This window comes from Amyelois transitella, chromosome 7 (genome assembly GCF_032362555.1).
Source record: "Amyelois transitella isolate CPQ chromosome 7, ilAmyTran1.1, whole genome shotgun sequence".
Taxonomy (NCBI): domain Eukaryota; kingdom Metazoa; phylum Arthropoda; class Insecta; order Lepidoptera; family Pyralidae; genus Amyelois; species Amyelois transitella.
Window position 1 is genome coordinate 730,806 of NC_083510.1, and position 14,713 is coordinate 745,518.

At 39.3% G+C, this 14,713-nt stretch overlaps 1 protein-coding gene across 3 annotated transcripts in view; it reads right to left on the minus strand.

Annotated features, from left to right (window-relative positions):
* Positions 1 to 14,713, minus strand: part of LOC106143561 (neuropeptide FF receptor 1) — an 86,897-nt gene that overhangs the window by 31,084 nt on the left and 41,100 nt on the right. For all 3 annotated transcript variants that reach the window (XM_013345684.2, XM_060945237.1, XM_013345685.2), the window contains exon 3: positions 7,389 to 7,531. In XM_013345684.2, the coding sequence (XP_013201138.1) occupies positions 7,389 to 7,531 (143 nt within the window). The remainder of the gene's footprint in view (positions 1 to 7,388; positions 7,532 to 14,713) is intronic.

A 14,713-nucleotide genomic window follows, 5' to 3' on the forward strand; every position in this document is an offset into this window, starting at 1 on the left:
ATTTAAATCGCCTAACAACTGTACGTGGCCTATTAGTTCATCGAGATTGCTGGCACTATCTACACCGCAAGGGATATAGACATGATTATATGAATGTATAGATGAATGAACTCACTTTTGCGTTTATAATATTAGTATGGATATCCGATGTCAGACATGCAACATACTTTTTTTTTAATTGAACTAGAAATAACGGATATTTTTTGTAGGGTATACTTAATATAATGTCACCTTTGAATTAATAAACCAGTCAGTAAGCAACCGCCATCTTTTATTGACGTTCCACTGGCGACGAGCATTGCGCGTTTGTTTATTCGTGATTGTTTAAATAACGGGAAGTGAATAAGATGCCGATAGGAAAATTGGAACCTTTTGACTTAAATTCTCAAAAGTGGCCGGCCTACGTGCGCCGAGTGAAACAGTATATTGTGCTTAACGAAATCAAAAACGAATTGCGTGTTCCGTTATTGATAACGATTGTCGGTCAAGCCACATATTCACTTATGTGCGATTTATGTTCGCCGGCTCATCCCGAGTCGAAGACCTTCGATGAATTAGTGAATCTCGTGGCACAACATCTGGAACCGCAACGATCGGAGATCGCGGAACGCCATGTGTTCCGATTGCGTAGACAGCGAGTCGGCGAAACGCTCACGGACTACCTACAGAATCTGAAACATCTCGCTACAACCTGTAATTTTGAGGCGAACTTGGAAGAGAACCTCCGTGATCAATTTGTTTCGGGCTTGGCGAACGAGGCTATGCGATCTAGAATTTTCGCGGAAAAAGATATCAAGTATAAGGAGGCGGTCGAACTGGCTCTCGCGCTGGAGGCTGCAGAGAGGCACGCGGAAGTGAGCGGAGCCCTTTCGGTGGGCGTGCAGGAGGCTTCAGGTGCGACCAGCAGCGGCGCGGAAGAGGGCTTGCATCAGGCGAGGACGAGGCGAGGCGGCAGCGGGCGCGGCGGCAGCGGGCGCGGCGCGCAGGCCGGCGCGGGGTCAGCGGCCTGCTGGCGGTGCGGGAAGGCACATCCGCCGGACCGGTGCCGGTACGCGAATTATAACTGTGATGTGTGCAATAAGAGAGGTCATTTAAAGGTGATGTGTAAACAAGTGCGTTATGGTAATCAACCCTTCGGTCGACAGAATTTTGTATGTGAACCGGAGGAGATTTCGGATGACGAGGACATCTTCAACATAGAACTGATGGCTAAAGGTACAAAACCTTTTTTTATTAAAGTGCATATTGATGGTTATCCCGTAGAGTGCGAAATTGACACAGGCAGTCGCATTTCGGCGATAAGTGAAAGTTTCTATAAGCAACATTTTATACATAAACCAATAACTAGTCAGAACATTTTGTTACGCAGCTATGCCGGCTCACCGATCGAGTCTCTCGGATCGATAGCCGTAAATGTGACTCTTGGAAAAGTAACTAAAAAAAATTTGGCACTTCATGTTATTAAGAATGGTAGCCGTCCACTACTCGGTAGGGAATGGATTCGAGCGCTAAGTATCAAACAAATCAGTTTTTTTCATGAGATCCATGAGGACTCGATTGTGACTCGGTTGGCTGCAGAATTTCCCGAAGTTTTCACTGACAAGTTAGGCACCTGTAAAAAAACAATAAAATTAGAATTAAGGGATCGAGAACCAGTGTACTTCCGCGCGCGGCCCGTGCCGCTGGCGCTGCGCGCGCGCGTGCGGGCCGAGCTCGAGCGGCTCGAGGCCGAGGGTACCATATACCGGGTGGAGCATGCCGAGTTTGGCACACCAATTGTACCTGTGGTCAAGGAGAATGGCGATATTCGAATATGTGGGGACTATAAGGTAACGATAAATCCTAAATTAAAACGCGAATATTACCCCCTCCCACGCATCGAAGAATTATTTTCGACTCTCAGTGGTGGGGAGGAATTTAGTAAAATTGATTTAACTCATGCTTACGCACAAACGATTTTAACAGAAGATTCACAACCTTATACTGCAATAAATACCCACCTGGGGACGTTCGTGTATCGTCGTACTCCTTATGGCTTATCCTGTATTCCAGAAAAATTTCAAAGACTCATGGAAGAGACCCTAAGGGGAGTGCCAAATACTGTTGTATTTTTGGACGATATCGCCGTCACGGGAGCCACTAGGGCTATACATTTATGTAATCTGAGACAGGTATTGAAAAGGTTGAAGGACATGGGGTTAACGGTTAAAATAGAGAAATGTAAATTCTTACAAAATAGTGTCAAATACCTGGGCTATATCATTGACAAAACGGGCTTACACCCTGATCCAAAAAAGGTAGACGCCATAGCTAATGCTCCACGACCAGCTGACGTCACACAGTTAAAAAGCTTTCTAGGAATTTTAAATTATTACGGTAAATTCATACCGAACTTGAGTATCATGTTACATCCATTACTGAAACTTTTGAAGAAAGACGTCTTGTGGGAATGGTCGACAGAGTGTGAAAGCGCGTTCAAAGAGGCAAAACAGGCGTTATTGAGCGACCGGGTACTAGCACATTATGAGGAGGGGAGACCCCTTGTGCTGTCGGTAGACAGTAGCGCGTACGGCGTGGGCGCGGTGCTCGCGCACGCGCTGCCGGACGGCGAGCGCCCCGTCAGCTGTGCATCGCGCACGCTCAACCAGGCTGAGAAACATTATAGTCAGTTGGATAAGGAAGCGCTTGCCATATTCTTTGGGGTAACGCGTCACCATCATTATTTATTCGGTAGACAATTTACATTGCGTACTGATCACCAACCCTTAAGCCATATATTTGGTTCGAAACAGGGCATTCCCCAGACAGCCGCGAGCCGGCTACAGCGCTGGGCCGTCCGCTTAGCTGCGTACGACTTTAAAGTAGAATTCATAAGATCGAGTGAAAACGGTCCAGCCGATGCGCTGTCCCGCTTACCTTTGTCTAGTGAGCGCCGCTACACCACACCGCCGCGAGGTTATATGAATGTAGTTATAGATAACGACAACCTACCGGTTGATTTCCGAGACGTTAGTAAACAAACAAATGGTGATGAATTACTAAGTAAGATTTTAGGTTATGTTAAGTTTGGTTGGCCGTCAAAAGCGTGTTGTGAGGAAGAAAAGCCTTATTTTGAACGAAGAAGAGAGATTGTTACGGAATTAGGCTGTCTTATATACAAATATAGAATTATAATCCCTCCAAAATTACGTAAAACGGTATTAGAAGAAATCCACGAAGGTCATTTAGGAATTAACAAGATGAAAAATTTGTCACGTAATTATGTTTATTGGCCAGGATTGGATAACGATTTAGAAAATGTCTGTCGCACATGTGAAGCATGTCGTGCGGTCCGAGATGCACCCCCCCACGCTAGGATGCATCCGTGGGAATACCCACTGGTACCTTGGCAACGTATTCATGCAGACTTTGGCGACTGTGCGGGTACAAGGTACCTTATAATAGTAGATGCGCATTCCAAATGGATCGAAGCGATACCGATGACCCGCACCGACGCCCAGGCCACAATTTCAGCATTTAGAACAGTGTTCGCTAGATTCGGTCTTCCTGCTCAGCTCGTGACGGACAACGGCCCACCATTCTTTTCCTTAGAATTTAAAAGTTTTTGTTCTTTAAATTGTATCAAGCACGTGACATCGGCACCCTACCGACCGCAAGGCAATGGGGCAGCAGAAAACGCAGTCAAAACAGTGAAAAAAGCTATTAAGAGGGCTTTACATGAAGGGGAATCCGTAGAGAAAGCTTTGAACGTGTTTTTATTCTCCTATCGTAACTGTGAACATGCAACTACGGGAGTTCCGCCCGCAGTCCTTATGTTAGGACGGCGATTGCGCAGTCGCTTAGATGCGCTGCGACCAGACCTGTCTTCAGTGGTACGTGCCGCACAGCAACGTCAGGTAACCAATGCGGGTGGAACCACCAGAGCGATGAACATTGGTGAGCCGGTCCTGGTCCGGAATTATTCTGTGAAAGGGAATAGATGGGAAAAAGGTAGTATTTCTGAAAAAACGGGCCCCGTTTCGTATAAAGTAAGTTTAGACAATGGATTACAGTGGCGTAGACACCACGATCAGATATTGCCTGTAAAAGATAAGTCCCGTTTTTCATTAGCCCAGGCCAAGTTGAGCTCATCTCGCGAGAAAGAGGACGTGGGTCGGGAGGATGCCGATGAGTCTGAAGACGCGGCGGACGTGGGGGACGTGGGAGTAGATGAAGGAGATGCGCGACGGGTCACTGTGCAACCACCGAACGAGGGCGATTCAACTCCCACCTCCCCTGGCGCCAATGCGTCTGCCCGCGCACTGCGTGCATTCAAGCGGGCAAATAGAAAATAAATGAGATTGCAGTTTTCTTTAAGTTTAGATAAGTTTAGATATACTCCTAACTATAGTAAGAGGGGAAAGGTGTAGGGTATACTTAATATAATGTCACCTTTGAATTAATAAACCAGTCAGTAAGCAACCGCCATCTTTTATTGACGTTCCATTTTTATTTAACGCGGCAAAGCTGCTAGCAAACACTAGTAGATACTATATCCTTTTAAAACCTACGAGGTTATAAGTAAAAGTACTTAAGAAAGCCTGTGTTGTAGGTCCTTTCATTCTGAATATCTTCTTATTTATAAAATTCTCGTGTCACAATGTTCGTTCTCGTACTCCTCTGAAACGGCTCGACCGATTCTCATGTAATTTTGTGAGTATATTAAGTAGGTCTGATAATCGGCCAACATTTATTTTTCATACCCCTTAGTTTAGGGTTTAGGGTTGTTCACCCTTAACATTTTTTTTTAAACTAGAGATAACTTAAATATTATTTATATGGCAAAACAACGTTTGCCGGGACAGCTAGTCTTTATATTTATATATATCTATATATATTATATATATTAAACAAAGTTAAACAGCTATGAGGGGAGTGGTACAGGAATGGCCCCTCAAAGATGAAGATGCTCAAAGTAAAATTATATATTTAACTTGTACTTGTACATAATAATAAGCACTACTAACATACTATGAGTCTTTTGTTACTTACTTAAATAAATAAATTCACTCATTCATTCAGAAACAACTCAAGATAAATCAAAACATTGCAAAGCGCATTGGTATAACACGATCCAATTTAACTTCGACGATACTCAGACTCGGTTAACAAATGAACTGAAAATAAATCAATTTGCTGTTTCATTGCAAACCCAGGGGCTAGGTTTGCAAAACTATTCATCTGTAGAAATGCGTTTTGGAATGATAACGAAATAAATATATTTCAAGGTAGAGATAGCTCGGAATTAAGTTCGGGAGTTGTGTTACGAGATACTAACTCAACGATACTGTATTTTATCTATATCTATATATATATATATAAAAGCGAAAAACACTCACTTAGGAATCACGAAATCTCGAAATCTAAAAGGATTTTTGGAAATTCTATTCCTAAGGAGGTGAAATAGCGGTTGCAAGTTTGTATGAAACGTCGTCATTTTTAGTGTGGGATAATTACTTGAAATCTTAGATTTAAATTAGTATTAGTAGCCAGTACATTACTTCGAGGCTAACTCGATCTGTGTAATTTATCCGGTATTTATTTATTTATATTTATTTACATAAGCATAGCCTCCGGTCTATTTAAGTACTTGCTAACAAAGTTACCGAGGCTCAGTCGGCGACTTACATTAGTTTCACGCAAGTTAACTCGGAAACATGCAACTGACACGATGCAAACCGCTTTGAGCGGCCATTTTGTTTACAAAGAGAGGAATGGGCATGATAACTAGGCGGACGCAGGGCCCTGAAACAGTTATCATGATTCTCTCTCTCATCTCTGCGTAAGACGAGAGAGAGGGAAACATGATAACAAATTTTTGTTTCGGTATTTATTAATATATTTTATTCATTCGGGTTGGTTTGCCGTGTGGTTCCCGGCACCAATAGAAAAAAAATAGGACCGCTCTCTTTCCTATGGATGTCGTAAAAGGTGACTAAGGGATAAGCTCATAAACTTGGGATTGTTCTTTTAGGCGAATAGCCTAAAAAGGAATCAAAGTTTCTTAGCCTTTTTACAGGCTGCGTGGAATAAAAGGTACGATATGTAGTTTTTTTTTTCACAATGTTTTTTTTCGCTACCAATCTAGAATGGAAGCTTGCTATAGATGAATAAATACATGTACCTACCCTTAGTCACGTTTAACGACATTCATGGGAAGAGATTGAGTGTACCTATTCTATAGTGTCGTGAATCACTCGGCACCTAATTATGACCCAAAAGGAAAGACAGGTATAGTCTGGAACAGGCTCACAGACCACATTTACTAAGCAAAATAAATTATTTACTGTATATTTAGGACTGAAGTTTATTTATTACTTCAGTCCTAGCTCAATTTGCGTAATTGAGCCGTTAATTCATTATTAATTCATTTGTAAGACCAAAGAATTTCTTTAAGCATCTCCTTACACGCCTACGGACTGAACAAAATGTATCCGAGTTCAACGACCTGGCGTACTCATAACATTTTAGATGAGAGCAGTCTTACGTACTCCTTGGAGCACTATAGTGAATTTTGATGATCCCAACAGGCATAGCGTCTGCGCGGAAAAGCCACTTAAAGCGGCGGCCAGTACATTAATAATTGTTGGCACTTACTTTCAGATATATAGGATATCTAGGATAGAACCACTCCATATCTATCCCATGGATGGCGTATAGGCGACTAAGGGATAGGCTTATAAACTTGGGATTCCTGTTGTACCTGTCACTAATTGATTCTCAATTCCATCATAAAGCCATACAGCTGAAAGTGATCTTTCAGTCATTTCAAGATTGTTGGCTCTCTCTACCCCGCAAGTGATATGACGTGACTACATGTATGTATAAATAAATAAATAAATATATACGGGACAAATTACACTGATTGAGTTAGCCTCGAAGTAAGTTCGAGACTTGTGTTACGAGATACTAACTCAACGATACTATATTTTATTATAAATTTTATTATAATTATAAATACTTATATAGATAAAACATTCAAGACCCAGGCCAATCGGAGAAAGTTCGTTTCTCATCATGCCCTGGCCGGGATTTGAACCCGGGACCCCCGATGTCACAGACAAGCGCACTACCGCTGCGCCACAGAGGCCGTCGACGATGTATGTAAGTTATAAAATGGGAATTCTTCTTGTAGGCGATGTGCCAACCTGTCACTATTTGAACCTCAATTCCATCATAAAGCCATACAGCTGAAAGTGGCCTTTCAGTCATTTCAAGACGGTTAGCTCTGTCTACCTCGCAAGTGATATAGACGTGACTATATGTATGTATTTATAGATATTACACCTACCAACATAACAGTAATTTCGTGATGAAACTACCTATTAGTCTTCTCACGTCGAACTTACCTTGAAGAAAGTTGACAGTCTTGCACATGACATCACCGAAGTACCACAATAGGGTCACCGACTTGGCGATCTGGACCGGCATGCAGAACAGCGTCACCAGGAGGTCGGCTACCGACAGGTTGACGAGGAATATGTTGGTGACACTGTGAACAGGAGAAAATTGCATGATAAATTTTTTTTTAAGGGACAACTGACACAGATTGAGTTAGCCTCGAAGTAAGTTCGAGTGATATTAAAATACTAGTTGACGTCCGCAACTCCGTTTGCGTATTTTAAGAAATACGAAGGTTAAGGTTATTAAATTTACTCAAATTACCGTACATATTACAGAGTAGCTGGTCCTGCCTGGCTTTGGCTTCTATATCACATGATACAGACCTTCCAATTTTTTTTTTCGCCTAAAGAAAATGCTCATCATCGATATTGTTATGGTTCGATATCAGCTGTACCAGATTCCAAAATAAATAATAGGTACCCTTTATATTGGCCAGGCGCAGACGCGGAGCTACACAACAAAAAAAGTTTCATAGGCTTTATGATGGAAATGAGACTCAAAAAGTGACAGGTAGCCTACAAGAGGAATCCTAAATTTATAAGCCTATCCCTTAGTCGTTTTTGACGACAATGAATGGGAAAAAATGAAGTGGTTTAATTCTTAAGTGCCGAGAATTACACAACATTTTATAATTTAAAAAACAGTATTTCATTTCATTTCTTTTTTTGTTTATCATAAAATAAAATAGATCCTACTATCCTACTAATATTATAAATGCGAAAGTTAGTGAGTACGTCAGGATGTCAGTGTGAATGTTTGTTACTCTTTCACGCAAAAACTACTGAACCAATTACGATGAAATTCGGTTCGTAGGTAGCTGAAAACCCAGAATAACATATAGGGTTTTCATGCGGGCGAAGTCGCGGGCGGCCTTAAGTATTATATATTTTTTTCTCTTACGTCTATATAAGTAAAAAAAAACCGGTTGAACTCACGGAAGAAGCAAGTTCCTAGCTGATCTTTCACATTTATGTTTTCGGACCTACCATAATTATATCGAAACGTATAACCTAACGTAATATGTTTGGAACGAAAGCTGGCAACATTTTGCGGGCGGCAATAATTCATAATGGCCACATTATGGGCAGATAACGAACTGACACTAGAACTAATTGCGTAGTTGTTCTATTTTATGACCATCCCTTAGAGCAATAACTAAGAACAAACCCTTATCCGAAGTCACAGTATCGAAAATTTAATCCGTTTTCATCTGATTTATGCCAAGACAGTTTTATTTCATTGTTATTTAATTAAACATACATATGGTTACGTCTATATCCCTTGCGGGGTAGAGAGAGCCAACAGTCTTAAAAAGACTGAATGGCCACGATCAGTTATTAGGCTTAATGACAAAATTGAGATTCAAATAGTGACAGGTTGCTAGCCCATCGCCTAAAAAAAAACAATCGCATGTTTATAAGAGTATCCCTTAGTCGCATTTTACGACATCCATAAGGAAAGAGATGGAGTGGTCCTATTCTTTTCTGTAATGGTGCCGGGAACCACACGACTTCTTTTAAGTTACATAAGTACATCCATTACCTGCGTTCTAACGTGTATTTGTTTGAGTAAAACGACCATTTTATCTCGCCTACAAAAATATACGGCCACTTGTATATTTAGGATGATCAAACATGGACATATTGAAGTGTCGATCGGATTGTATAAATAGGTCTTTTAATACGTAATGCTACATGATGTATTTTCTCAACCGTCTTGCTAGGGTTAAAAATTTATGAGTGAGAAACGTGGAAAGAGTAAATTTGTATCCGCCTATCTTTCCGGGGAAGAGACATGCATACATACATATGGTCACGTCTATATTCCTTGCGGGACAGAGCCAACAGTCTTGAAAAGACTGAATGGGCTCGTTCAGCTATTTGGCTCAATGATAGAATTGAGATTCAAATAGTGACAGGTTGCTAGCCCATCGCCAAAAAAAGAATCCCAAGGTTGTAAGCCTATCCCTTAGTCGCCTTATACGACATCCATGGGAAAGAGATGGAGTGGATTCATGAATGGCCATGATTATTTATTTATGTATATATATATATATATATATATACATATATATACAGGGTGACATTTCAAACAACTATATCCTATTAAACATAGACTATACCCATGCTTCTTAGCCGTTTGAGCCTATTTTTATTTAAATTAAACGTCATCATTTTCATATTTAAAAAACCCTCAAAAACTACGTCACACGCTTTATTAAAGACCAATACTACAAAATGAAATTAAAACTAAAAATGTAAATAAATGTCTGAAAAATAAATTATTTTTCTAGTATCACGATCAAGTAAAGTACAGTGTTGTCGAGATCGCTCAGCTGAACGAATTATTAATATTGACCTCTAACGCTTAAGATTCAGAAATCTTACGCGTCGCTTTTCCGCCGGCCGGGGTGATATGACGTATTTAGGATCGTGGATTTTGATACTTTTATTATTTTTGGTACTTTCTGAAATATGAACTGATATTTTTCTATTAACGTTTTTAAATATTCTTTAGATGAGTACACTTAACAGTTAAATTTATGCAGTTGAATTAAAAGTCACCCTGAATATATATATGAATAACGGCCATGTTATGCGGAAAACGGCAGACTCCTAGGGGAACAGATGTCTGTCCATGGCGCTACCTCCAGGCTATGATCATACCCAAAGATCATGGTTGGACATCGCAAAAGATGTTCTGCAAGCCAATAGACTAAAAACAAATTCCACTCAAATTGGTTATAGATGATACTTAATCCGTGATTAGGCGAATCTTTTCACTGTCTATCTATCTTTTCACTTTTTACACGAAGGTCACACCACAGTCAGATATCTATAACATACATACATAAAATCACGCCTCCTTCCTGGAGGGGTAGGCAGAGACTACCTCTTTCTACTTGCCACGATCTCTGCATACTTCCTTCGCTTCATCCACATTCATAACTCTCTTCATCCAAGCTCGGCGGTTTCGGGTACTTTTGGCCTGACCCTTTACCAGGACGTCCTTAATTTGATCAAGATATCTATAACACATCAATAAATCTCTACTGGATATACTCATCAGTTGAGTCAGTCAATAAATCTTTAACGCTCAGATGCTATACATCAAGTCATATACGAGTAACATATTTCACAAAACGTGCCGTCTTAACGGGAACTGCCTACAAAGGATTTTGGGAAAATTTGAAGGTTTCTCATCTCAACAGGTAATTAACCTTCTTGTTTAGTTTCTGTTACATGTTGCGTAGTTTGCATGTCGCCATTTTATTGAACCCGGATAATGTAAACTATCCTGGCCTTCCTTACCCTGTCCTGGGGTCATAGGCATAGCCCAGGACAGTCCGTGAGAAATATATTGAGTCTAGATAGATAGTGTGGTTCCCGGTACCATTAGAAAAAAAATAGGACCACTCCATCTCTTTCCCATGGATGTCGTAAAAGGCGACTAAGGGATAGCCCTTAGTTGCCTTTTACGACATCCATAAGGAAGAAAGAAATGATCATATTTTTAAAGGTCAAAGTGTAGGAACTGCGAAAATAATGAATACTTGCATTTTCCCAGGATAAAATTGGAAATATACAATAATACACAGTAATGTGTAGTAATAATTGAAGAATCTTTGCACAGAAAGGGGAATTTCCAATATTTATAAACAGATATCTACGTATAGACGTGATTATTATGTATGTATGTATTTATGCCTTTAGTCAACTCGATTTGACCTTAAAGTCTACCTCGAACGAACTTGGTTTTAACACTACCTACTACATAAATATTTCGGCTTCATCTCACTGTTTGAAAATATTCTTCATAACAGTCGTAAAACGTGTAATATCTGATGCTCATAACTCCGGTTTGGCTGAGGTAAACAGTAATCGTTTCATATAAATAGTTGCTATCTCGAAAACTTTCCAGACTGTCTTCCAAAACATTTTTTTGTCTGTAAAAGGGGGGTTGTAACGTCATGTGGTTCCCGAAATTAAAGAAAGGAACCACTATAACTCTATCGCGTAGATGTTGTAAGAGGTGATAAAGGGGGAAAAACACTTTCACCTAATACAGTGCCATCATGGCACAAGATGGGTTTGCTTAACAAAACTCAGAGATCAGAAATATAAAAAGATTTATTATCGAAATTAAATTCACTAAAAAATCTAAACTGCAAAAAAATGTGACATGTGGTTCCCGGCACCAACACAAAAAAGAATAGGACCACTCCATCTCTTTCTCATGGATGTCGTAAAAGGCGACTTGGGATTCTTTTTTAGGCGATGGGCTAGCAACTTGTCACTATTTGAATCTTAATTTTCTATCATTAAGCCAAATAGCTGAACGTGGCCATTCAGTCTTTTCAAGACTGTTGGCTCTGTCTACACCGCAAGGGATATAGACATGACCATATATGTATATGTATGTATGTATGCAAAAAAGAACGTAGAACATTGTAACAAGTATAAAATTAATAATTTCAATACAAATATTCCATCACCAGACGTGAGTCGTCCTATTTATAAATAACACAGGTATTAAACGCGCACGTAACGTACCTTTATCTCTGACGTTTCGAATAATGTTACAGTAAGTCGTGGTCACCGAGCGACCTAATCAATCAGTCCTTCAAGACTGCTGGCTCTGTCTACCCCGCAAGGGATATAGACGTGATTATATATATGTATGTTGCAAGTGATTTTATATCTTTTATAACTATTTACTATTTCTTGTAACTGTGTAAATTTTTGTGCAATAAATATACATACATCGCCTTTTACGAGATCCATGTTAAAGAGATGGAGTGGTCCTATTATTTTTGTACTGGTGCCGGGAACTACACGGCACAATAAATATGTATATTAATAATTAAATAAATATATTACAAACAAATCTATTCCTTGGAATCGGAAAACTTATTTTTGGGTTAACTCAATCTGGGATTTGCTGAAAATTATAGTATTCCCCAAGACGTTTACACAAACTGAAACTTTTACAATGTTTTCGTTGGATTAGGACATGAAGATCCACAAATTTCGGTATAAGTAGTTCTTATTAAATGACCCTAAAATGTAAGTACTTAACAACAACACTACAATGTACTACACACTATAATGTTAATTGATTTTCTGTCAGCTTATTGTAAATTTGGGACATATTTTAATACCTTTTAACTTTTAAAAGGTATTTATAATGAAGTAAGTACTTTTAGATCATAAATATAAAAGTACATACATACATATGGTCACGAATATATCCCTTGCGGGATAGACAAAGCCAACAGTCTTGAAAAGACTGAATGGCCACGTTCAGTTATTTGACTTAATGATAGAATTGAGATTCAAATAGTGACAGGTTGCTAGCCCATCGCCTAAAATAAAATCCCAAGTTTGTAAGCTTAGTCGCATTTTACGACATCCATGGGAAAGAGATGGAGTGGTCCTATTTGTATTGGTGCCGGGAACCACACGGCACTTTTTTTTGTATTGGTATATAAAAATATTAAACCAAAAAAACACACACTGTCTTCTTTGCGTGTTCCCAGTTGCACCCTGTACTAGGGCACAGGAGACTAGGGTCCGCTTTCCAAAAATAAGTAAAACTGAGCTATTAAAATAGCTGCCACTTAAATACATACATAGTATATCATCACGTCTACATCTCTTGCGGGGTAAAAAGGCCACGTTCTGATGCATGGCGTAATAATGGAATTGAAATACATACTGCCTACAAGAAGAATTCCAAGTTTATAAGCCATTCCGTTAGTCGCCTTTAACGATATCCATAGGGATGACATGAAGTGGTCCCATTGCCGGAAACCACACGGTAATTGCCACCTCTTCGCAGTTTTTTCGGGATATGTATTGTACCTACATATACTAAAATTACATACAATTAAGTTGTATGTGAATGATAATAAGTCTTATTACCTTGTCAAAGAAATAATAATAATAATAAAAAAATCCAAAGTATCATTTTTGCCATCTCAATAGAAATGATATAAATGCCACTTTTATATAAAAAGTAGGAATTTTAAGTTCATCGGATTACATGAACTTAGCTCTGAAGCGCACTAAATTTATTCTGAAAATGTTAAGTCAACTGATGTTTACAAAACCACCCTGCGTATCTAGAATTCATCTTCTTTTTAGTCTGAAACCAGTAAAATGAAGATATAGTACTTAGAAGAATATTTTAAGGGATTTATCGTGTTGAGGTACTTGTTTTCCAAACTTTGAATCCCGCTTAGCCTCTAGCGTCTCACACAAAATTAAGTTTTAACATTGGCTTAAAGTGTTTTGTGACAGAAGTTAAAAACATTTGAATCCACATCTTTTCACTTGCCGCGATCTTACTTCTTTTGTTTTATTTTATAGTCACAACTCTCAATATACAAGCTAAAGAGATTTAATAGTAATATTATTAAATAGAAATTAAATTGTAATTTTATTTTCTTTATATATATAGTATAATAATATATACTATAAATAGTTATAAAGGAAATAATTCATTCACATATTCACATATAGTTTATAAACTTAAAAACTTGAAATTCTTATGAACTTACAATTATTTTTTTAAGCGATGGTCTAGCAACCTGCCACTATTTTAATCTCAATACCTACCATCATTAAGCCATACAGCTGAACGTGGCGTTCCAGTCTTTTCGAAATTGTTGGCTCTGTCTGCCCCGTACGAGATAAAAACATAATCATATATATGTATACAGTTTTGCCTTTACTACTGTCAATAAATATCGTATTGTCTTTAAAGCCAATTGTAATGGTCACCCTAAGGTCATCAAGGTATACCCGTTCAATTCTATCGTCGACGATTACACATTTAACGAGGTAATTACCCTAAAGGTCGGCACGGCATCCCTTAGATTACCTCTCTTAGACGGCATAAATAAGTAAACATTTAGTATTGAGTGCCTTGTCAATGACTTCTATAAAACAAGCACGCTGGCTAGAGCAAATCCCAACCAATATCAAATCTTCTTCTTAGTCGAACACTCTTGTCAGAGTGGTCGTGGTTCATAGAGAGGTGTTCGGCGGGTCGTATTCTTTCCCGAGGATTGTTATCTCAGTGATGTGCTTCCATTTCTGCAGGTTACAGACGTTGCGAGTACCCTGGACCATGGTAGACTCAGTAGCTTTTTTGATCAGGTCAGTCCAGCGAGTTGGCGATCGGCCGCGTGTTCTCTTGCCTTCCACCTGGCCCTGAATAACCAGCGACCAATATCAAATATGGAACATTAAATGCCCTATTTCAA